Source organism: Molothrus aeneus, unplaced genomic scaffold, assembly GCF_037042795.1.
Source record: "Molothrus aeneus isolate 106 unplaced genomic scaffold, BPBGC_Maene_1.0 scaffold_57, whole genome shotgun sequence".
NCBI lineage: Eukaryota > Metazoa > Chordata > Aves > Passeriformes > Icteridae > Molothrus > Molothrus aeneus.
Genome location: NW_027099209.1, coordinates 449,464 through 473,708, shown reverse-complemented (window position 1 = coordinate 473,708; position 24,245 = coordinate 449,464). Strand labels below are relative to the sequence as shown.

The 24,245-nt window shown below is 45.1% G+C and overlaps 1 protein-coding gene and 1 long non-coding RNA gene across 2 annotated transcripts in view; both read right to left on the bottom strand.

Annotated features, from left to right (window-relative positions):
- Positions 1–11,341: 11,341 nt before the first annotated feature.
- On the bottom strand, positions 11,342–12,350 carry LOC136571050 (uncharacterized). Its single transcript, XR_010785619.1, has 3 exons — positions 12,320–12,350; positions 11,880–12,084; positions 11,342–11,802 (listed from the first exon to the last, which is right to left on the bottom strand). It is a non-coding gene; the product is annotated as an uncharacterized lncRNA (long non-coding RNA).
- Positions 12,351–19,334: 6,984 nt separating this feature from the next.
- Positions 19,335–24,245, bottom strand: part of LOC136571046 (polypeptide N-acetylgalactosaminyltransferase 12-like) — a 48,905-nt gene continuing 43,994 nt past the window's right edge. The window contains exons 9-10 of the mRNA XM_066571441.1: positions 20,529–20,653; positions 19,335–19,814 (exon numbers count right to left, since the gene is read on the bottom strand). Of these exons, the coding sequence (XP_066427538.1) occupies positions 19,697–19,814; positions 20,529–20,653 (243 nt within the window). The 3' untranslated portion in view covers positions 19,335–19,696. The remainder of the gene's footprint in view (positions 19,815–20,528; positions 20,654–24,245) is intronic.

Below are 24,245 nucleotides of genomic sequence, written 5' to 3'. Positions count from 1 at the left end.
AAGTCAAATGAAAAAGGACAAGTTCAGCATCAAATTCACACTTTTTCCCTTTGTCTGCTCAAGAACAGGCTTTAAAACCACTTCTTGCTGCCTTCAACGATTAAGACTTGCAAAACAGTTTCACAAGTTTGATAGGTTTATCACAAAAACCACAGAACGCAAGCTCTGAATTACAGGAAAAGGTACACAGGCAAATATCTCAGCTGATGGTGGCTTATTTGTAAACACATACCTTAACGGAGATTGCACTGAGAATGTTTCAGTGGGACTCTAAGGGAAAACTATTTTCTGAGTACCCTGTAAACAAGAAAAGCTAGGATATATTACAGGACATACCCACTTGTTCTGCATATTCAAATAGGATTATCAATAAAAACATTTAAGAAGGAAGAAAACCAAGGTAATTTTACTCAGCTATATTTGCTGCCGATTTAGGAAAAAAAAAAAAAAAAAGTCACGGGTGCTGCAAAGAAAAAAAAAAAAGTGAACCAGAAACACCTACAGTAGAACTTTAAAACAATTGCTTGGATAAAAGCAGCTCATGGAACATGAAGTAGAAAAAAAGCGAAACCAGTATCAGACCTGCCTATTTTCTTACCATTGCACAAGAAAATCCAACAAGCGGTATAAAGTCACTGCCTAAAACCGATCCTAGGATGTAACCAAGAACAATTGAGGCATTTGCTAATCTAAACGGAAACCTTTTCCGGACCCTACTGTCAAATCACACGTTTTGTCTTGCAGCAGCTCGAGGCTGGAGAGCATTTCCCCTGGGGGTCGGGAGGGTAGGGGCACAAGGGGCTGAGTTTGCGGATCGCACCTGTGCCAGCAGAAGGATCCAGCCCGCGCGCTCCTTGCGCTCGCCATTCTCCGGGCCATCGCTGTGTTTTACTGCTCAGCGATGCCGCTCCATCTGTTTGCGTGGAAGAAAGAGCCACGAGCACTGAGGCACTCAGCAGCCGTGTCATTCCAGCGCTGTCGAGCGCTCTCTGCTCGCAAGGCTGAGCACGCCGCGGAGCCGCCTGCGCAGCCGCTCGTCCGCCCCCGCCCGCAGCAGCGGCAGCAGCCCGAGGGACACGGCTGCAGCTCGGCGGCTCCCGCGCCTCCGCCAGCCGCCGCACAGTGACCGCGGCAGCGCCCGGCGCCGCTCGCCCGGGGCGGCTCCTGCAGCTCCCGGCCCGCGGCAGCAAAGCACCACCTGGCGCTCCGCCATCGGCGGGCGGCAGCGCGCCCCGCCCGAGCTGAGCCCCCGCCACCGGGACCGCTGAGCGAGGCCGAGGCACCGGGCGGACGCCCCTTCCGCGCCGCTCGGCTCCGTGCGGGCGGCCGGCCGGAGGCTTCGCCCCTCCAGCGTCGCTGCCGCGGCTCCGTCCCGCGCGGGAGAGGCGCCGGGAGCTCCCCGCGCCCAGCCCGCTCCCCCGGCGCGCGGCCGCCTCGGCCCGCCAGCCATTCATATGGCGCGTCGGCCGTTGCGTCAGACGCCGCGCTTTACGGCCGCAGGGCCTGCCGGGAGTTGTAGTCTCGGACTGACAGCCACCGCTCCGTTTTCCGCCACCGGGAGCTGCGCTCCCGCCAGGGGATCAAACGGCTCCTTCGCTCCTGGGCGCGGAAGCACCTTAGGCAGCACCGCCCCTCCCGAATGTCCTTTCTTTTCCACTCCAACTCTTTTTTCTTTTTTTCACTCTGTTTTTTCACCCCTTTTTCCACTTTCGCTCTTTCTTTTTCACTCTCACCCTTTTCCTGTTTCATTTTTTTTTCTTCCTTTCTCTTCCTTCCTTTTTTTTTTCTTCCTTTCCTTTTTCCTTTTCTTTCTTTCTGTCTGTCTTTCTTTCTTTCTGTCTTTCTCTTTCTGTCTCCCTTTCTCTATTTCTTTCTCTCTCTCTTTCTTTCTTTCTGTCTCTCTCTCTCTTTCTCTCTCTTTCTTTCTGTCTATCTATTTCTTTCTCTCTTTCTTTCTCTCGCTCTCTTTCTGTCTCCTTCTGTCTCTCTCTATTTCTTTCTCTCTCTTTCTTTCACTCTCTGTCTCTTTCTGTCTGTCTTTCTCTATTTCTTTCTCTCTCTCTTTCTTTCTTTCTTTCTTTCTTTCTTTCTTTCTTTCTTTCTTTCTTTCTTTCTTTCTTTCTTTCTTTCTTTCTTTCTTTCTTTCTTTCTTTCGTCTTTCTGTCTTTCTCTATTTCTTTCTCTCTCTCTTTCTGTCTCTCTTTCTTTCTTTCTGTCTGTCTTTCTCTATTTCTTTCTCTCTTTATTTCTTTCTCTCGCTCTCTTTCTGTCTCTTTCTTTCTGTCTCTATTTCTTTCTCTCGCTCTCTTTCTGTCTCTCTCTTTCTGTCTGTATTTCTTTCTCTCTCTCTTTCTCTCACTCTCTTTCTGTCTCTATTTCTTTGTCTCTCTCTTTCTTTCTCTCGCTCTCTTTCTGTCTCTTTCTCTTTCTTTCTTTCTTTCTTTCTTTCTTTCTTTCTTTCTTTCTTTCTTTCTTTCTTTCTTTCTTTCTTTCTTTCTTTCTTTCTTTCTTTCTTTCTTTCTTTCTTTCTTTCTTTCTTTCTTTCTTTCTTTCTCTTTCTTTCTGTCTCTCTCTCTTTCTCTCTGTCTCTCTCTCTCTTTCTTTCTTTCTCTCTTTAATCATTTCTCTCTTTCTTTCCCTGTATTTCTAATCTTGGATTTCCATTCTAGCTTTAGAATAAAAAAGCAGCAGTAGAAACGTTCAGGCTACCGGAGAGTGCAAAAACCCCCAAAACGGTAATGATTTTAGGAAAACTATTTCCTCCATGGGAGCTGAAATTTTCTACAGCTGCAGGTGACATAGAGCTTTTATTTCTTCTTCTAGATAGTTTGTACTTAATACTCTATTTATACAGCGCCCCCTGCCGTCTGCATGGGCGCACTGCAGGCACAGCGCCCCCTGCCGTCTGCATGGGCGCACTGCAGGCACAGCGCCCCCTGCCGCCTGCTTTGGCGCGCTGCAGGCACAGCGTCCCCTGCCGTCTGCATGGGTGCACTGCAGGCACAGCGTCCCCTGCCGTCTGCATGGGCGCACTGCAGGCACAGCGTCCCCTGCCGTCTGCATGGGTGCACTGCAGGCACAGCGCCCCCTGCCGTCTGGACCGGCGAACTGCAGGCACAGCGCCCCCTGCCGTCTGCGCCGGCGAACTGCAGGCACAGCGCCCCCTGCCGTCTGGAACGGCGCACTGCAGGCAGAGTGCCGCCTAATGACGTCAGCCCGTCGACACGGCGCCCCGTCCCGGACACGCCCACTCGGGAGGCCGTCGCGATCTTGTGCGGCATTCCGTGACGGCCACGGCGCTGCCAGCCTATATGGCACAATTTTACGGCAGTCGCGCTTTACGGCACTGTTTTTTACGACAGTCGCGCTTTACGGCACTTTTTTTTTTATACGACAGTCGCGCTTTACGGCCCCTTTTGCGACAGTCGCGCTTTACGGCCCCTTTTGCGACAGTCGCGCTTTACGACCGTCGCCCTTTACGGCAGTTTTGCGACAGTCGCGCTTTGCGGCACCTTTTACGACAGTCGCGTTTTACGACAGTCGCGCTTTACGGCACCTTTTGCGACGGTCGCGCTTTACGGCGCCTTTTACAACAGTCGCGCTTTACGGCACTACCCTTTATGGAACTTTTATGGTACTTTACAGCACTTTACGGTTTTTATTTTGTTTTTAATTTATTTTAAATTTATTTTCATTTTTTAATTTTATTTTTTACTTAATATTTATTTTAAATCTTTCTATTTTTAAAGCTTTTTATTTTTAAAATTGTATTTACTTATTTTTAATTTTTCTATTTTTAAAGCATTTATTTTTTATTTTTATTTTTTATTTAAATTTTATTTTTATTTTTTCTATTTTAAAAGCTTTAATTTTATTTTTTAATTTTATTTTTTATTTTTCTATTTTTAAAGCTTTCTGTATTTTTCTAATTTTATTTTTTATTTTTAATTTTTCTATTTTTAAAGGTTTTTAGTTTTTTTTATTTAGTGCTGCCCAGACCAACTCAAGCGGGTGATTGTGGTGGTGTTTGAGGGTCTTGCATTACGGCACTACCTTTTATGGAACGATTACAGCACTTTACAGCACGTTACAGTTTTTATTTTGTTTTTAATTTATTTTAAATTAATTTTGTTTTTTTAATTTTACTTAATTTTTATTTTTAATTTATATATTTTAAAGCATTTTTATTTTTTTAATTTTATTTTTTATTTACTTATTATTTTTAATTTTTCTATTTTTAAAGCTTTTTTTTAATTTTATTTTTTATTTAATTTTTATTTTTACTTTTTCTATTTTTAAAGCTTTTATTTTATTTTTTTAATTTTTATTTTTAATTTTTCTATTTTTAAAGCTTTTATTTTATTTTTCTATTTTTTATTTACTTAGTTTTAATTTTTCTATATTTAAAGGTTTTTATTTTATTTTTTTAGTTTTATTTTTTATATACTTACTATTTTTAATTTTTCTATTTCTAAAGCTTTTTATTTTAATTTTTAATCTTATTTTTTATTTTAGTTTTAATTTTTCTATTTTTAAAGCATTTATTTTTTATTTTTATTTTTTATTTAATTTTTATTTTTAATTTTTTTATTTTTAGAGCTTTAATTTTATTTTTTAATTTTATTTCTTATTTTTCTATTTTTATAGCTTTTATTTTATTATTCTAATTTTATTTTTTATTTATTTTTTATTTTTAATTTTTCTATTTTTAAAGCATTTATTTTTTATTTTTATTTTTTATTTAAATTTTATTTTTATTTTTTCTATTTTAAAAGCTTTAATTTTATTTTTTAATTTTATTTTTTATTTTTCTATTTTTAAAGGTTTTTAGTTTTTTTTATTTAGTGCTGCCCAGACCAACTCAAGCTGGTGATTGTGGTGGTGTTTGAGGGTCTTGTATTATGGCACTACCTTTTCGGGAACTCTTACAGCACTTTACAGCACTTTACAGTTTTTGTTTTTCATTTATTTTAAATTAATTTTGTTTTTTTAAATTTTATTTAATTTTTATTTTTAATTTTTTTATTTTTAAAGCATTTTATTACATTTTATTTGGTGCTGCCCAAACCTGCTGTAGTGCATTTTTATACTTTGTAATACTTTGAAGTCATTTTGTTTTGTATCCCCATATTTTTCCCAAATGGTTTATCCCAAACTGTACCCCCCTCCCTTTACCTGTGTTATCCCTCTCCCAGGATGAGATCATCCCCAAATGCCCACCCTGCCTCTCTGTCAATCACTCAGCCTCCCATCCCCTCCATGCAGAAGTTTCGGTCCAAGTCGTCGAGTGATCAGCCAGAGGCCAGGGGTCAGCCCCCCAAGCCTTGCCCCATACGCTGTCCTGTATGTCTGGATCCCCCAGCATCCATCCCTTAGGGTCACTTAATGGTTGGTAGGATGTTATCTACTTTGGGTTTCCACCTCCCTTTAAAGGTGACCTTGGCACATCTCCCGGGGCTCTCGGCAGGAGGCCCCTGAGGTGCAGGAGCTCCTTTGGGACTCTTAATAAAACCTTGGATTAACCCCTGCTAAGAGTCAGCCCTTTATCTTCTACTGCTGTCTCTGGTGTCTCTTGTGCTGCACAGGGGCCCAGCCCAGGTGCCCTCAGCACCCTCGGGGCACACACAGAGAGTGTCTCCCCCCAGCCCAGGTGCCCTCAGCACCCGCGGGGCACAGAGAGTGTCTCCCTGCCAGCCCAGGTGCCCTCAGCACCCTCGGGGCACACACAGAGAGTGTCTCCCCCCAGCCCAGGTGCCCTCAGCACCCTCGGGGCACACACAGAGAGTGTCTCCCCCCAGCCCAGGTGCCCTCAGTACCCTCGGGGCACAGAGGGTGTCTCCCCGCTCTCGGCCGTGTCGGGGCTGCCCCCCCGGTGTCTGCTGACTCGGGACCGGCCGAGGGTTACTAAGGGGCTCGCACAAACGCGCTCGGCCGCTGATTGTGGTGATGAGGGTCCCCAAGACGAGGGAAGAGACGAGAATCTTGACTCCACCTTTCAGAAGGCTGAAATATTATTTTATGATCTCTATTATATTAAAAGAAAATGAGATAGTAGAACTATACTAAAAGAGCAAGGAGACATCAGAAAGTTGGAAAGGAATGAATAATAAAAACCTGGGACTGCTCACAGCCCCGACGCAGCTGGACCATGATTGGTCATCAAGTAGAAATAATGCACAGGAGACTAATCCAAGATGCCCCTGTTGCTAAACCATCTCCAGGCCACACTCCACAGCCAGCAGATTGTTACTGGTTCCATTTCTGTTCTGAGGCTTCTCAGGAGAAAAATCCCAGCGAAAGGATTTTCATCAAACACGTCAGTGCCAGGTGATGGCACAGGCAGCATCGGCCGGCCGAGGTCACTGTGTCATTCCTGCCAGCCCAGGTGTCACAGCAAGGAGGAGAGGGTTCACCCTGTGCTCACCCTGCAATACAGAGCAATACAACACAACACACATATTAACACAAGATGATAACCTTTTTCTATTTTCATTACATGTGGATTTATTGTTATAGGAAACCCAAACCAACAAAAGCACACAAAAAACAACACTCATCTACCATTAACACCCCCTTCAGATGACACACGAAGTCACCATCCCTCTCATCACAACTGCTAAATTACACCCCAGCAATCATTGGTCCTCGGGAACATGGTTCCCGGGAGCCTCAAAAAAATCCTTCTGCTTGACAAAAAAACCCCGGTCCCTGGACAGTCTGTGCCCAAACTTTGGTGATGAACGTCGCCTCACAGACTGACCGGGACCAAGGAAAAAAAAAAAACCAGCCGGGGGGGGGGGGAACCCAGCTGGGGATTTTTTATTCTCAATTTAAAAATGAGTTGAAAAACTTGAAAAGCAAAAGTCACACACACAAGGTTAAATCCAGTAATCCAGTCAGCATGCGCTGACACACGCGGAGACGAGCAGACGCAGACAGACACAGACACGTGCTCTCACACACGCTCACACGCTCTTCCCACTTACACGCTCGCTGCGGCCCTTACTCGAGACGCTGAAGAACGTGCTGCGACACATCTTCTGGCTGCGCTCCTTGACGTCAAATGGTAGATTCTGGGGAAATCGGCAGCCTCAGGGACCTGTGAGACGACAGGAAGCGGTCAACGAGTGGCTATCTGACAGCTAGGACTTGTCTCCACTCTGGACCAATAAGTTTTCTACCCAAAATCCCATAAAAGACAGATGAACAGTAAAGTTTTTATAACTCTTCTACCTAACTGTGACTACGTGCCCTGGCAGGGCAGCTCCAACCATAAGTGGTACAATATAAATACACACAACAATGTAAGTCGATGCATACAGTGCAAGTGTACATAGAGTGTAGGTACATACAGTATAAGCCAGCACAGGTACACACAATATAAAAGCCAGGACTTGAGATAACTCGCTGGAAGATCAATTCTTGAGTCCTATACCCTTGAGAAGATGGAACTTATAGAAGTACTGCAGTCACATGAGGAGTGTGCAAGACACTCCCTCTAGCAGTCCAAGAGAATGGCATGGAAAAAAAGGCACTACCAAAGCTGGTAGTGAGAAGGAAGATGGATGAGAACATCTTGTCCGTTTGAGACATTACTGTCTCAAAGAGTAAAAATGAAAAGATGCCAGAAGAAGGGATATCCAGAAAGGAACGTGAGTAGAACACGGCCTATATGGCACAGAATAGTGCCAATAAAGCATCGAGACGTAACAAAGGCCTATGACATGGAAGACAACGGACACAAACACGGACAACATAACATAGACATGGGTGACATAACACAGAGACAAGTGGCAACTGCCTGGCACTGTCCCCTTAGGGACCCGAGATTCCTAGTGCAAGATGAGCCAGAGGCTGATGATGCCAAAGGAAAGGAAGCCCTATGACGATGGCACGCGATGATGAAATGTAACTCGTTAAAAGAAGTTAGTGCCAAAGCAGTTAAGAGGATGCTCGAGAGGCTCAGCGAGCCTAGAGAAGGAAGCGGACTGCCGGGTGACCGTGGCGATAGCTCCGGACCTGAAGGCGAGCTCCTCAGGGGAAAGATCCGTGACGATGTTGAGTTGAGGAAGGCGGACGACACAAAGTTCACGAGAATCCTGAGATGGGTCAGAACTGCCCTGCCCGGCAAAGGCTCTGGTCAGGCTGAGGAGAAACCCTCTCCCTTTACTTCCAGAGAGCCTGTCCCACTACAGACCTCTCCACCAAGCTGACATCAAATTGCCCTCTGCGATAGTAAAGGTTTTTCCCCTTCTCCCAACCACTGGCCCCGACACTTAGCTTTTGGAAAAGGAGCAGACAAAATCCATCCTCGGTCGGACGTGGATGTTGAAACGTGCTCCGTGTGTGCCTCGGTGCTGTCCTTTCCAACCTTTGGCTACGAGGCTCCTCAGGGTACCTAAGACAAAACAGAAAAGGTGACTATTGCCCTCAAAACCAGTAATCCCCAGGGCTCCTCCGCACCCCTGCCCCGGCTCACCTCAAATCTTGATTTGACTCCAGAGGGTGCCCAGAAGATACCTGCAAAAAGAAAAGGTACACCCTTAGCATGCTGCTGTGTAACGCTCACCTATGAGTCAGCCTGCCTAAACCCCGACTCACCTGCCCTCCTCCGTTCCTTGGCATGCCTAGGGCAGTGACAGCACCTGCAAAGAAACAAAGCAGAAAAGCATGCTGAGACACTGTGAAAACACAACCTCCCAAATCTGACAAGCATGCCACACTGATACCTTAAGCTGCACACACCTGGAATGGGCATGCTCGGCCAGGATAGATGGCAAGCGGACCACCTAAAATAAAAAAAAAAGTGGAGATGCTTAGAGCTGCACCAGAAACTGAGACATCAGCAAAAACAACTGCTTCTGTACACTACTCAATGCTCACCTCGCTCACTCGGCCTTGACTGCTGCTCTCTGCTTTGACTTCCTAAAAAGTGAGACAAAGAAGACTGCTCTAACAGCCATCATTTATGCTCCCTCTGCAGAGACAAACAGTGACTGACCTGCTCGGGGGAATCCCCTCACCCGAGATGGGGGGCTCTGCCCTGGATTTTATCCTTCTGCACCTGAAAGAAAGGACAAAAATCAAAGAGCTGCAGAATAACTTAAGAGCTCCAGACATCTTGTGCCCATCTACAAATCCCACCTAGAGTCCAATTACACCCCACATTACAAACATCGAGTCCCCAGGACTTCGCCTATTGCACCAGGCTATGCGGCAGGGCAGAGCAGCTCCAGCACAAATGTGTGCGCAGATACCCGTGACACAGGACAGGACAAACAACGGGGACACAACAGGAACAGAAATCTCAGGGTAAGGAAAATGACAGCGAGCACCGAGAGGACGCAAAATTAGAAGACCAAGGTGAAACTGATGGCAGGCTGATGAAGTTCAGAGAACCCTGGAGGAAGAAGATGCTAACTGAATGATTTATTCCAAGAACTGCAAAGATGGATGCCCGAGAATCCTACGGTCAGAAGCCTCTACCTGTCCCCACATTCTTTCAAGTCCTAATCTGCCATAATGGATCCTGGCAGGGCATAGCTGTCCGTACAGCTCAGAACAAGACCTGAAAAGACATCTGACCGGATGCTTCGAAAAAGAGTTGCTATTCTGATACCTGTCTGAGCTACCAAGTTAAAAGTTCCATGGCATCGGTGCCAGGGCAAGGAACGCTGAGAGTACAGATGCTAAGACTGGTGCCAAGGTTTCTGACAGGCCCCTCAAAGGGCTATGATAAAAGACATGAGATATCCAACAACACATAATATACAAAAGACAAGTGACACAATACACACCGGGACTGCTCTGCCCCGCTCACCTCAGCACTGGGATCAAAAGTGAGATTTTGCTTTTATGGGGCCTAAGGGGCCACTTCATGGACACTCCTCACCTCCAAACCTACTCACCTCCAAAGCGGACTCAACCCCCCCCTCCCAGTAATTCCCAAACCAGCACCCTGCTTTCATCCCCCCTGGGGGTCATGGCCCTCTACTTCTCTCTCAGACATCCGGGAATGCCGGTCTCAGGTGCGAAGAAAGGAAACCTCGTCAGCTGGGAAGGTCCTGCTGGCACCGGGCTGGTGTCTCTTAGACAGCTATATTAAAGAAAACCAAACATCAGTGCCGGATCGTGGCACCACATCGGCCAAAACCCCACAAGCCTGCTACTCACCGTGCTCCTAAGAACGCTCAGCTGCTCGGGCCGCACGCTTCGGGCACGCTCGGAGACCGAGGCCGTCGCCACAGGGGATGCCTGGGTTAAGAGGAGATGAGGTGATTTGGCATGGCTGAAACCTGAGTGGACCCTCGCTCCTCCCCCCTACTTCCCTGACTCACCACAACTCCTCAGCACTTGCCGGAGGCCACCTGGATGGCACCTTTAAATAGAAAAGTTCAGGGCTTCATCACCAAGTCCTGTAATGCATCCACAGGGCTCACATTTGCAGGAAACCCGGTGCATCGGCCGGCTGGTGACGGGGGCTGGGCATACTCCGAGTGGATTGCCTAAAGCGCACAAACGAGAATGGAAGCTTAGAGCTGCACCAGAAATTGAGACCTGAGCAATAACAACTACTTCTCTCCACTGCTCACCTTGACTGCTGGTATCCACATTTGCTTCCTAAAAAGAAAGACAAAGAACAGTGCTGAAACAGAGGCATCATTTACACTTCTGCCGCAGAGACAAACGGGGCCTCACCTGCAAGGGGGAAACCCCTCACCTGGGATGGGGCCCTCTGGCACACATTTAATCCATCTGAATCTGAAAAAAAAGTTAGGACAAGACTCAAACTGTTGCAGGATAACTTAGGAGCTCCAGACATCTTGTGTCCATCTACAAATCCCATCTAGAGTCCCACTACACCCCACATTACAAACTCCCAGGGACTTCTCCTACTGCACCAGGCTATGCGGCAGGGCAGAGCAGCTCTGGCACAAATGTGTGCGCTGACACCCGTGACACGGGACAGGACGTGACAGACAGGGGGGACACAACAGGGACAGAAAGCTCCTGGCAAGGAAAGTGGCTGCAAGGACTGAGAGAATGCAAAAGGAGATGACCGAGGTGAGACAGATGGCAAACTGATGAGGCTCAGAGAACCCTGGAGGAAGATGCTGGCTGAAGGATTTATTCCAAGAACTGCAAAGATGGATACCCAGGAATCCTACGGTCAGAATCCTCTCCCTAACCTCGCATTCTTACAAAGCCTAATCCGTTGAAATGGAGCATTGAGGAGCACGGCTGTCCGTGCAGCTCAGAACAAGACCAGAAAAGCCACCTGACTGGATGCTTCCAAAGAGAGATGCAATTCTGATGCCTGTCGGAGCTCCCGAGTCAAAAGTTCAATGGCCTGGGTACCAGGCTGAGGAACACTGAGATCACAGATTCTAAGAATGGCGCCAAGGTTTCCGACAGGCCCTTCACAGGGCTAAGATAAAAGACATGAGATACCCAAATATCACATAATACACAAAAGACAAGGGACACGATACACACCGGCACTGCTCTGCCCTGCGCACCTCAGCACTGTGATCAAAAGTGAGACTTTGCTTTTATTTCCCCCCCAGGCCTAAGGGGCCGCTTCGTGGACACCCCCGTCTCCAAAGCGGACTCAGAAACCCCTCCCGGTGGGTCCCTGCCCTGCGCCCTGGTTTCATCCCCTCTGTGGGTCGTAGCCCTCTACTTATCTCTCAGGCATCTGGGGATGCCGGTCTGTGTCAGGTGCAAGGGAAGGCTGCCTCGACAGCTGGGAAGGTCCTGCTGGCACTCTTGTTAAACAACTTCCTGTTGTTTCTTTGTCCGCTCCAATAAAGAAAACGAAATATCAATGCATAACCTCAGCAGAACATTGGCCAAAACCCAACAATTCTGCCACTCACTCTTTTCCCAAGAATGCCCGGCTCCTGGGGCCGCACGCTTCAGCCGCACTCGGAGGCTGACGCCATCGTCGTGGGGCACGCCTGGGCTAAGAGGAGACGAGGTGATGTGGCGCTGCTGAAACCTGAGCGGAGCCTCGCTCCTCCTCCCTACTTCCCTGACTCAACGCAACTCCTCGGCCATTGCTGAAGGCTGCCCTGGTGACACCTTTAAATAGAAAAGGCAGAGGCTTCATCGCCGAGTCCCGTGATACTTCCCCAGGGCTCGGGAGAGCGGCAAACCCGGCGCGTCGGCCGGTTGGTGACTGGGGCTCGGCGTACTCCGAGTGGATTGCCTAAAGCGCAGAAACAGGAACAGATGCTTAGAGCTGCACCGGAAAGTGAGACTGGAGCAATAACAACTGCTTCTGTACGCTACTCAGTGCTCACCTTGCCCACCTCACCTTGACTGCTGATGTCCAGCTTTACTTCCTAAAAAGAAAAAGAACAGAGCTGTAACAGAGTCACACTTTACACTGCCCCTGCAGAGACAAACGGTGACTGACCTGCTCGGGGGAACCTCCTCACCTGGGATGGGTGGATGGATTTTGCCCTGGATTTTATCCTTCTGCGTCTGAAAGAAAGCGAGGACAAACGTCAAAGGGCTGCAAGATATCTTCACAGCTCCAAACATCTTGTGTCTATCTAGGAATATCATCTAGAGTCCGGCGACACCCCACAAACTGCGTGTCCCTGAGCCTTGTCCTATTGCAGCAGCCTCTGCGGCAGGGCAGAGCAGCTCCGGCACAAACATGTGCAGACACCCGTGACACAGAACGTGACAAACGGGGGGACGTTAAACACGACACATTATGCTTGTGGTGAGGGCCTCGAGGGGAAAAGGCAAAAGGGACCCCAAAGACACAGTAGGTAACACGGTACGCCGGACAACACGACGTGGACCGGAACTGCTCTGCCCTGCCCGCCTGCACGCTGCCATCAAATGTGGAGTTTCTCCCTTGAGCTGTCCTAAGAGGCCCCTTGGAGAAGATTGCTTTTCCCTCTGCTAATTTTTCAATCCGTCCCAAGAACTCCCAACCTGCTGCTCTCCCATCTCCAGGCCGTGACCCAGACTTATCTTTTGGATGATCGGTGATGTGAATCCACGTTGCACCTGAAATGAGTCTGCCTCGGAGGGCCCCGTGATCGCCTGTTAGCCTCTCGGTCAGCTACAATAAAGAAAACCAAAACCAACGTATGAGTTCAGAGTTATGTGGGCCAAATCCCAGCAAGTCAGCTACTTGCCCTCTCCTGAGTGTGCCTGGCTCCTTCAGGCTCCACCTTCATCCTGATTCCAAAGGTGTGACCTTTATTATGAGTGGCACCTGGGTTAGAGAAAAGCAAAGTTAAATGGCATTCCTGTGAGTGCACTGGATGACCTTGTGTGAGGAAGACATGGGAATGCCTCTGCTATGCTTCTGAAAAGCCTTGTGTGCGGGGGCCCTCAGATAAACACCCTTTCTCACCCTGCTGCCTGCAAACCCCCCTGCCCCCCAATAACTCCTAACTGGATACCTGCTCACCCTCCCTCTCCCAGTCACAAACCTCAACTCACCTGAAGCCTCAATCTCAAACATCATTTTTGACACTGGGCAGATGCCTCCTGTGACATGATGAATCTGCTGAAAGAAGTGCTGTGCTTGACACAACCTGGGATCTCTGGAAGCTGTGCACCTCCTAAAAACAATAAAAACACAAAACAAGAACAAAACCAGAAGTTGCAAATGCGCTTTATCACCCCTAAACACAAAATCTGAAATCGTCACCTTAAATACTCCCTGTATTCCATGCCATTTTCTTCACAGTATCTTCCAAGCCTCTATTGCTTTAAATGCTCAGAGACACCTGCTGAAAGCAAGCTGAGATAAGCTGAAAGAGCCTCTTCACTGAAATGACAAGAGAGCCCTCACCCCAGCACATCCCAGAGAAGGAATGAAAGCCCTCAGCAAAGGCTGGGGTTAATATACCCCTGATGGTGCCCGCCTCCCATTCCCATGATGCCTGGGAAAAGGGAGGGGGCTAATCCCACTGAATATAAAAGCCCTCAGAGCAGCTGCAGCTGTTTGGCTCCTCTGACTCAAATTCAAAGGGAGTAATGGCCTTGTTAAAGAAGAAAGCTCTTCAGAAAAATAACAGCGCTTTCTTTTTTGACACAACTACTTGGAGCAGAACAACAGAAAAATGGTAACACATAAAGCATTGTGTTTAGGTAGCATACCTAGATAAATTGGGTAATTTGCTGTTAACTTACATAATTATTCTGTGTTTAACAAAAGCCATCTAATAAATTAACACCCAAAACTCCAGCAGCCCAGCTGGCCCTACCAAATCTCTCTGTTGATACATACAGTAAACAAAACCAAAATCCCAGGAATACCTATCAGAAGTCTAGGAAAGAAACCTCTTGAAATTAATCCTACCTCAAATACAAACCAACCCGTCCAGAAAGTTAGCTTCATTCAAAAAAACTATTTACACAGAGTTAATAAGACCAAGAAATAAAACAACACACCATCTACCACCAACGAATACAACAGTGAAGGAAAAAAACCCATGTTTTTTTCTTTTTTTTTATTTCAACTAACTTCCTTTATTAGCTAGAACCAAAGATTTTGCCAGGGCTGTCAAAAAAAACAACAACTTCTTTTTCTTCTTCTCCTTCTGAAATGTCCCTTCTCCTTCCCAAATTCCTTACAACTTCTGAGTTTAAATCCAAGCCAAAAGCAAAATACGTGCACGTGTGAGTCCGGTGCTCCTGTCAGATTCTCTGTCTCATTCCACAGCTTCTCACACTTTCAGTCTGAACGCTGTCCTGCCCTGATGAGTTTGACAGAAGCATTGGCACATGTTAAGAGAGCATTTCCCTCCCTCCCTCCCTCCCCAGAGCTGGTTTCCTTAGTGCATTTCAATCGATCCCAAGCCCGCAATGATGCGCGCTCACCTCAAGGCTCACAGCAAGCACACAGCAGCTCAGGCTCCAGGGCTCCAGGGCTCCGTGCCTTGGATAGCTGAGAAAACTTCCCATGAGCCTCTGTCCCAAGACATTGGAATGCAATTTCCCTGCGCATTTGGTGGCAGCTTTGGGTCCCTCTGGGGGACGGCACCCAGCGTGACCCCCGCCCCTCGCCCGCCCCCCACCGGCTCCTGCACCGCAGTGGGGCTCCCTCTCCTGGGCACCTTGGGGTGCCCCCAACGGCATCAGAGCCCCGAGTCTTCACCCCCCCCCCCCCCTTTTCCTGACCCCCAAAGAAGGCTGAGAACGAGTCCGACTGCCCTGGACAGCAGCGCAGCGCTTCCCCCAAGCCCTTTCCCAGATGATGAAATCTCCATGTGATTCAATCTCTCCTAGGAAAATTCAGTCAAGGGTTTAATATCTGAAAGCTTTACTCTCAAGAAGAATTATTTAAATTTGCCATCCTTGACAGGAGTTGTGATTGTGAGACCAAGTAGAGGAAGTCATGCTACGGAACAATAAAATGATTTAAATATGAACTGGTTCAAGCCTGAACTGACACTTTGAACGCTTCTGTCTCTCTGCTAAAAAAACTGGGTGTAAGAGAGGGGTTTTTCTTTAACTTTGTTCATTGCTAAATACACAGAAATCTAACATTGAAGTGCCTAGGCACAATACACACAGGTTAGAAAAATGGAGGTGGTACACATTACATTCAGCTGCAGGCAGAAGGATTAGCTATCTCACACATACCCAATGTGCCTTCCAAGATATTCAACTGAACTTTGGACTCTGATTTCTAAGAACAGGAAAGTGAGGCAGATTAGGAAAGTGATGCCTGCCAGAAATGTAAAGCTAGCTTTGATACAGGTTTGGTGGTTTTGTGGTGTTTTTTTCCCTCCTGCAATGCATGCCCAGGTAAAAGGTGTTCAATAGCAAAGCATGTGAGGCACACTAAAAGTCAAGGCAATTCACTTCTTTAGTGTGATGATCTTTCTTCATCTCTTAATAAAAGAAGCTCTCTCTGAATGGCTGCCAGATCTGATGAGATATGGTCAGCAAAAATGCCTAAAGCACGAGACCTGTTTTGGAAAGTGCTGCCCATGCACAGCTTTTGATTCTTGTCTTTGCACTGCTTGTGTTGTACTTTTTCTACTGTTTAGAAAGGTCTCAGCATCCAATATTGGTGGCAAGGTCCTTTTTGTGCAACAGGATGCTTTTTGTGGTTGTCAGTGCTTCTTCAAGGTGATCTGTCCACAAGTTTGGGACATATTTTTAGAATCTCCTCTTTAATTGTGAGTATTTCCAGAGCATTTAACTCAAGTGATACTTCTTGTGTTAACAGCTGAACAATGTCTATGAGAATACAGAAAACTATAAAATAATGGTAAATCACAAAAATATGATGCACAGAAAACCCTTATTAACAGATGCTGAAAATAAGAATGTAACCTTTGGTGGCTTGTTTTGAATTTGAACGAGTGCTCTTGTCATCTGCAGCAAAATATTCCTAACTGGTATGAGAATAACTGGCATTTATGGGCACTTAAATATGGTTATTTACTATCTGTGTTTGCAGAAAATGGGCAGATCTTCCTGAGGTTACCTGTTGGTATGCCACTTCTGGAGCAGATGGGGAAATAAAACACTGAAATCAAGTGATTTTAGCAATGAGAGAAGGTAAGGGACTATCAGTCCAAATGACAAGCTGGAGCTCACAACATTCTTTGTGTGTGCTTACAGGAGCTTTGGTTCTCTAGGAGTAAGAAAGAGTCTCTACGTTAAAATGTTTGCCTGCTATTGTTCGTTAAAGAAACCCCAAAACTGCCACCCACACAGACTTCTGATCAAGAATGTCAGCAGAGTTTAAAGGCTGAACTCTTCATACTTTTAGGCCTGAGCAGTCACTACCTTCTAAACTGTGGTCTAGTTTATTTAGACTACTCAGTTTCTTTCCTTTTAAAATTTGAATTAAAATTTCATGCACCTTTGGCCTTTTGAACTAATATATATTTGTTGTTTTCATATCCTAAGATTATATTCTTCAATTGAAAAACTATCCTATCATATATGCACCTCAAATGAGACTACTTCACTGGAAACAATATATTATCATGAAAAGTATGTTTTTGTAGTGCTAAACAGTTTTCAGCTGGTTTATCACAAAAATCCCCTCAGACTGTTCAGAACAAGACTGAATTCAGGTAAAACTGTCATTTCATGTGACAATGCAAAGCTCATGTTAGCCAGTAAACAACAATACATTGCTTTGCTGTTAAAATGTAGCCATGAAGGACAGACCTGAGACTCAACTTTTGCACTTTTAAGTATTTTTAAAGCAAGGTGTGCAGCAGGGGGAAAATTTAGAAAATCAGTAGAAAATGCACTGTTAGATAAAAGCCTTGCTAATTGCCTCCAGAGCCTCTGTGTGAACACATATTTTGTATTCTGGTTGGAGAAGTTATTGTGGAAAACTTCTAACATTCAGTTGAAAAAATGTTGAAAAAGGATCACGTGTTCTGCATTTTTTGTCAGCATTAAAAATAGCTGCAGTGCAGAAGGTGATCTGTGTAGCAGTGATGTACTTGTGAACCAAAGCTGACATTTTGGTCTCTTATCTGCACGTCTCAAAAGGCTGTAGTTGGAGAAAGTGCACTTTAATGTAATTCTGCTTCTGTTGTGGTTGGCCAGTGAGCTGTCTGTGTACATGCATGCTGATGTTTTAAATATAAATTTACATGTATTTGATGATGTAGAGATATACACACACAAATACACATAATTTAGGTCTGCAAGCAAAATTGTGCAAGCAAAATGATGCTTACAGACACATTTTTACATTGATTGTAAAATGTAAGTATGACCTAAAATCTGTTTCCCTTTATATCTCCAGCTAAATAAGTATTCAGTGCTACCCAGTATAAAATGACATATGACAGCTACTTGCTTAATTATAATTTTTGCAACTACCTCTTGATTACCATACACAAAAAGGCTCAGTGATTAGTTTTGACTGATTAACTTCTGTTTATAAAAGACACAGAAAAAGACACATGGTGTTGGAGGATGAAATTCTGGTCCTTCAGAAAGATGAAGCCAAAGAACCTTCCCCAGCAAAAGAGGACAATCCTAAACCATGCCCTGCACAGTCACTCCCAGCAGATGTTGGCCAGCCTGGAAAGATCAGGCAGGCAAGGATAATCAGGAATTCTCCTGTCAGAGTTCCAGCTGGGAATGACTGGGTATGGTGTCAGTAATCTGTGCTCCTGAAACCTGTAGCTTTGTAAAAATAAGTATATAAACATATCAATGAATAAATTCCCGGAACCTGGATCCCTTCTGAACAGCCCATCTTCAAAAGTATTACCCAGGGTCTCTGATAGCAACCAAGCCCTAACAGCTTTTCCCTGAGGATGTGGAGATGCTCTGCAGGCTCTCCTCACATCACCAGCACAACTTTTTCCTCCTTGGTGCTGGTGGCTTGCCCCAAGTGCAAATGTGGTGAGAGAACACACAGTGGGAGGGAGACCTTGGGAAAGCACCCTAGGTGATATCCTGGCACAAGGGATGATACCTGACAAGATATTTGCTGTCCATAAATATTTAAGCAAGTACTGTAGGAAGGCGGCTTGGGGTGTCTTGCCATGTTCTATTTCCTTTAATTGTCAGTATCTCCTTATCAGCTGGTAGATGTGGTAGGTGTACTGTTATTGTCAAGAAAAACTGATCAAAATATGGGGGAATTTACATACAAATAAAAGCTGCTGGAAATGAACTCTAGTAATCCCAGTGCTCTGGTTTACCTCATCAAATTTCCTCTCCTCACCAGTCTGAGAAGAGATGAAGTGATATGGAATTGCATTCACACCTCCTTCAAGGCAGGAAGAAAAGCAGAGTGAATTCATCCCTTTTTCTCTTGGATGGAGCCACTTTTGCCCAAGTCTGCAGCACCCAGGGAACAACTGCATTAAAAAAAAAAAGACTTGTAAGAACAATGAAGAATTGGAAGGAAGGTTCAGCCACTGAAATGGAGACCAGCCCACTGTGAAATGTCAGGGTTTATATTTTACTTTTCTTCCAGTAGCTGCTGCTTTTCTCTTGGGATATTTTTTCCCTTCTTTTTAATAAATTCTCTTCCCTGCCTCACTTGAGCCCTGGAGCTTTCTCTGGGGTTTTATTAAGTGGTACTGGAGAGGAAAAATACTTGGGGACATAACACCTCCACACCCCAGACCTTTCCCCTGTATTTGCACACCGGTACCTACCGTGGCCTAGACAGATCTCTGGAGGGAGAATGGAGAAAATCCTCCCTTGCTGTAGCTGTTGGTGTGCAGGTAGAACTCTTTATCCAAAGTCTGCAGAATTCTGATGCTCTGCAGCAACATGCCAGGATCAGGCTTGGGTTAATGAAGCAATGAAACCAGCACTTAGCTTCCAAATTGATTTCCATGGAGACACCTACCCAGTAACAGTGTTTGGGCTTTTTTATTCAATAAAAGTTTGAGATATAAATATTCTCCATTTGCTTAATGTTTACAGTTGTAAAATATTTTAGGATAGCCTACCCGTCACCTGTCATTCAGCATCTCTATAAATGTCGTGAAAACATCATTGTGAAATAAAAACTTCTTATTTCCAGCCCACAAACCCTATTTCCACACACTCACAAAATCAAATCAGAGACAAAAAGGGGAGAGAAGGAGCTGGGGGGACGGGGAGCGGGAGGGATACAGTACAGCAGGCGACAATGCAGTACTTGCTACACAGTAGCAAAAGAAATGGGTACAAAATTTAGTCTGCTATAATGACAAGCTTCTCAGGACATTTGTTATGGACCAGCGTTGTCCCGTGCACTTCTGAAGGACCACTTGAAATCCAAATTCATTTTCATTGTTCTCCTGCAATTCCAGGCAGCGCTTGGATTTTCGGTTCTGGATAGGACCTCCCTGTAGAGATTGGGGCAAAAAGAAAAAGAAGAAGAAAAAGAGGGGTTTGTGTTAAACACTGACCTTGTTGCATTGCTCCTGCGGGGTAACAGAAGTTATAGAACATTCCAGTGTCCATCTACTGTGAAAACCTTTACAGTTAGAGACAAGGTAAGGATTTGCTGGATTTGGAATGAGGGTTCCTTTGTTGGAGGCTGCTTTAATCTCTGATGCAGTTTGCAATAGTCTCAATTGCCTGGTTTCCATTTCAGCAAATGGGATTTCTGGAATTGAGCTGTGTTTCTACCCATGCATTTTAACCATAAAAAAGCCAAAAGCTTTCCTGTTTGCTTGAGTTCCCTGATTTTGTGGTTCTGCTGCACTTCTGAACACCAAAATAAGGCAAAACACAGCCATGGTAGGCTGCGTAAATGATAAAATGCAAAAACTCTTTTTTCCTTGAATACTGAAATGTCTTTTATAATCTTTTCTTGCTAATTCTCAGTATTGATTCTGTTCAATTCCCAGCTTAATGCTGCCTTATTAAAGCCTTGCCTTCATTTTTGAGTTGCATCAAGCTTTAAATCTCTGCTATCACACAAAAACCTATAGACCTCAATTACAATTAAATTGTCATGCAGGTGACATAAATTACATTTCCCCCTCTTTAAATCTATTTTCAGTTGGTTCTCTCCTCCTCTCTCCTGTCTAAGGAAGGCAACAGATAATGCGTACACATCAGTGTCTGGGAGGTTTCTTCCAAGATACATGGAGATAGAGTAGAGTAAATTGCACACAGGTCTGAAAGTGGCTTTCTCTAAAAAGGACCTTGGGCTTGTGTAGAGAATCACTGGCTGAATCTGTAAATCAAAGAAAGGATTTGGTGCAGATTAGTACACCTGAAGTATGGAAGGAGCAGAAGCATTCAAATCGCTTATAGGTACGATGGGAAAAAAGAGTTTCTGTAAAAAACCCAAACTGAATACCCAATTCCATACAAAAGCCCACCACCTCATAGCTCTGTTCAAGTCTGTGTTGTACCTTGTATTATAAAGTCATTACAAAGTGGAAGGACATTGGCACAAACCCCACAGAAAGGCTGTGTGCTGTTCCCCAGCCAGGGGCAGCTTGTGCCACTCAGGGCAGGTTCTGCTTCATGCACACAGGTGGCTGAGGGTCCCCTCCTATCCCACCAGTAATGCTTAGCGAGAACCTTCTCTGAGATGGGACTTCTAAAATAGCATTTTGGACCTGGTTAATGAAATACAGAATTAGGTTTGAAAGCTCCACATTTTAAATATAGCTTTGGACAAGAGGGAAATTTCTAGAATAATCCACAAAAATTTGAAACATGTGGCTCCCATAAATCCTCCTGGTAGGCCTATGTACAGCCTTGATAAAACTCCCACTGATTACTTTACCAGACAGACAGGCTTGCAGAGGCATTTTAATACGCCTCCATAATGAAATGCTGAATGAACTGTATTTTCCCACTGCTGTGTAACTGTTATTGACATTTGTATTAATAACAGTAGTTAAATTTGGCTTCCTGGTGGGAAAATAAACTCCAAACTATCCAAAAGTAATAACACTGCATGACATACAAGAAATTTGAAGAAACTAGGATGAAAATTTTTTCAGTTCTGTATTAGATGCCATTTCTTGTCTTATCCTAGACACTCACACTTTATCCCTGCCCCTCCACTCATCTCATTCCCCCATTCCCTTTGTTACTTTGGCCTTCTGGAGATGACTGTAGTGAGGTTGATTTTTTTTTCTCCAAGTTAATTTAATGAGCTCTGAACCAGATTATTCACATGTGAAACTCTGAGGTAATGGATATTTTCTCACTGTGAAAGGAACAGTTATCCTGTTTTCTTCCAGAATAACATTTCCATCCTTGATGAAAGCTGTAGAGTGTGGTTTTCCACTGGGGAGACTCAGTGTTGCATGGCACCCAGGCTCAGCTCTCTTGGCTTAAACTGGCAGTTGGGAATTACACCTTACAAGTGTTTCTGCCTAAAGCCAAAATCAAGATGAACTTCCCTGTGTTCTCAGCTGATGCTGGAGGTGCTTGTGTCGCTGTTAGCTATGTAAAGCAGTTTTGCATCTTCCATTTATTGGTTGTCTCTCATCCGACTTCTGGTGCTTGAGACATTCTCAGCTCGGAACCTGCACTGGAAGCTGAGGAAAGTTGTCCCAGTTTGTCTTGTTAGAAAACTACCTTAGTTGGGGTCCATTATTTGCCTGATTTCTGGACTTGGGATATGACTCTGTGCATGGCACTCTTAGGCTTCTCCTGTCATTTCTAATTTACTGGCGTAAGAACAGGAACAGAATTCCCTCTCTCCATGTTTTTGTGAAGTACAGCACTTGGAGCTCTGTTAGGTAGAGGAAGGCACAGGGTTAAAACTTAAAGACTGCCATGAGGAGTTGGAATTTTTCTGCTTAATTCCCATTTGTGTCAGTGGTTAAGGGTTTCTTTCACTTGAATGGGCTGAAATGCCATGTGGATTTGGGGGTGGAGGAAGGAGGATGTTCACTGTGGAGACAACGTTTTTTCCTTTTTTCTAAATTTTGTAGAGCAGACCTAGGTGTTATAGTAAATGTGTTCATGAGAAACACTAATACAGGCAGCTACACAAACTAAGTGTAAACCATTCCTAAGGAAAAACAAAACAAACAAGCAACCAAAAAACCATATTAAAAGCCCCCTCACACTCCTTCACTCTCTCTGAAGTGCCCTCATGTAAAATCTGGCTTTTATTTAACAGAAACAAGTGAGGTGGGAGATAAAAAGCCAAGGAAGCTCTTTTTGATGTGGGGAAAGTGCTCTGCATTGGCTACTGAAAACCAGCCTGCTGAGTACATTGGAGCTGCTGTATGGAATACACAGAGACACCAAAATTAAGTAGTGGTTCATGTGTGTGAATTGAGTATTGCAGGGAGCACAGATGCTTCTAGCAAGATGTGCCTTTTTTAACCACAAAAGGGAAATGTGAAGGCTCAAGCCCTGTGAGGAGCTAAGCTGTTCTGTTTCCAAGAGATGAGAGGCCTGTGCAGAGCCACTGCCTCAGCCTTCAGAGTGGGTGCAGTGCACACTTTACTCAGAGTCATTAAGAAAATTCAATCCTCCCCAAAGAGTTAGGCCCAAACATTCTGCAAGTGTTTTGAAAGCCAGTGGCTGCACTCTGCCCCGGGGGCTCTGGTGAAATCCAGCTGTGGTGAACGTGTGAGGACGGGGCTGCAGCACAGCTGGATGAGCACTCCCAGCTCACCTGCACCGCAGCTCTTCAGGGAACTGGGCAGATCATTTAAACCCCCACAGAGCCACTTGTTCTCCTCTGCACGGGGCCTTGAATGTGTCCTACAGCAATGGCCTGGGGTGCAGCAAGGAAGAAAGGCAGGATGAGCACTGCTGGCTCTCAGATCCACAGAGACAGGGAGGAACAAGAGCAGAGCCTGGTTCAGCTCTGCCTCTGCTTTGGCTTTAGAACTGCTCTGAAGTACAGGGAGGAAGGTTTCTATACTCAATTCACACACATTACTTAAAATTTCCTGTTATTTTTCTACTTACTGTGTTTGTTTTCACCCCTTCATATGCCCAATCCAAGCCTGGGACAGTGGTACTGTCCTGTCAGCTCTGGACTGCTGACAGTGCACCTAATACAGGTTGCAAAGCCTGAACTAGTGAGCTGTGTAAGGATTAAAGCACACAAACTGAGTAAGTCCAGGAAAAAAATGAGCAGGCAGGACTGAGGCATCAAAAGCTAACACTGTCTTGTGCTCCTCTAACTGGCCTGGCCTCCAAATTCCAGCATTCCTGAATGGTTTCTGCAGTCTGTTGTCATCATTAGCATTTGGAACCCTAAAGCCAAATGCAGGCAAAGGTGCCCTTTAAGTTAATTATTTTTTTGCCTTTTTTTATAGTAAGCAGTTATCCAAACTTGTATAAAACTCTCATAATTGGATTTACTGCATGCTTGGCAAAAGGGTTTATTGTGTTACTACACTTCATGCTCACTGAAAGGAGAGATGCCCATCTGGGTTCCTTCCCCCATTCTAGGCAAGATCTCTACTTTCCAATTTAAAGGCAAAAATTGATAGCCTAGAGTAATGTCTTTAATCATGAAACATTAAACACAATTCTGTAGACTGAAAGAAGTTTCAAGAGGCATTGTGGGCAATTGAACAGAATTAGGATTAAGATCACTGATGATGAGAGACAGCTCAATGGCAGTAGGAGTCTCAAGAGGATAAATAAGCATCCAGGTCAACTCTTCTGTAAAAAATGGACTGAACGTGTCAGCACTAACAGGTTTGACTGGGAACTGCATGGTTTTTGCAAAGCAAATTGAAGCAATTCCTGTGAGAAACACAAATGCTCTCAGCTCCTGCTGGTACCCAGACACACAGAAGGCTGACTGGGTGATTTGTAAGTGTACTGTTAAT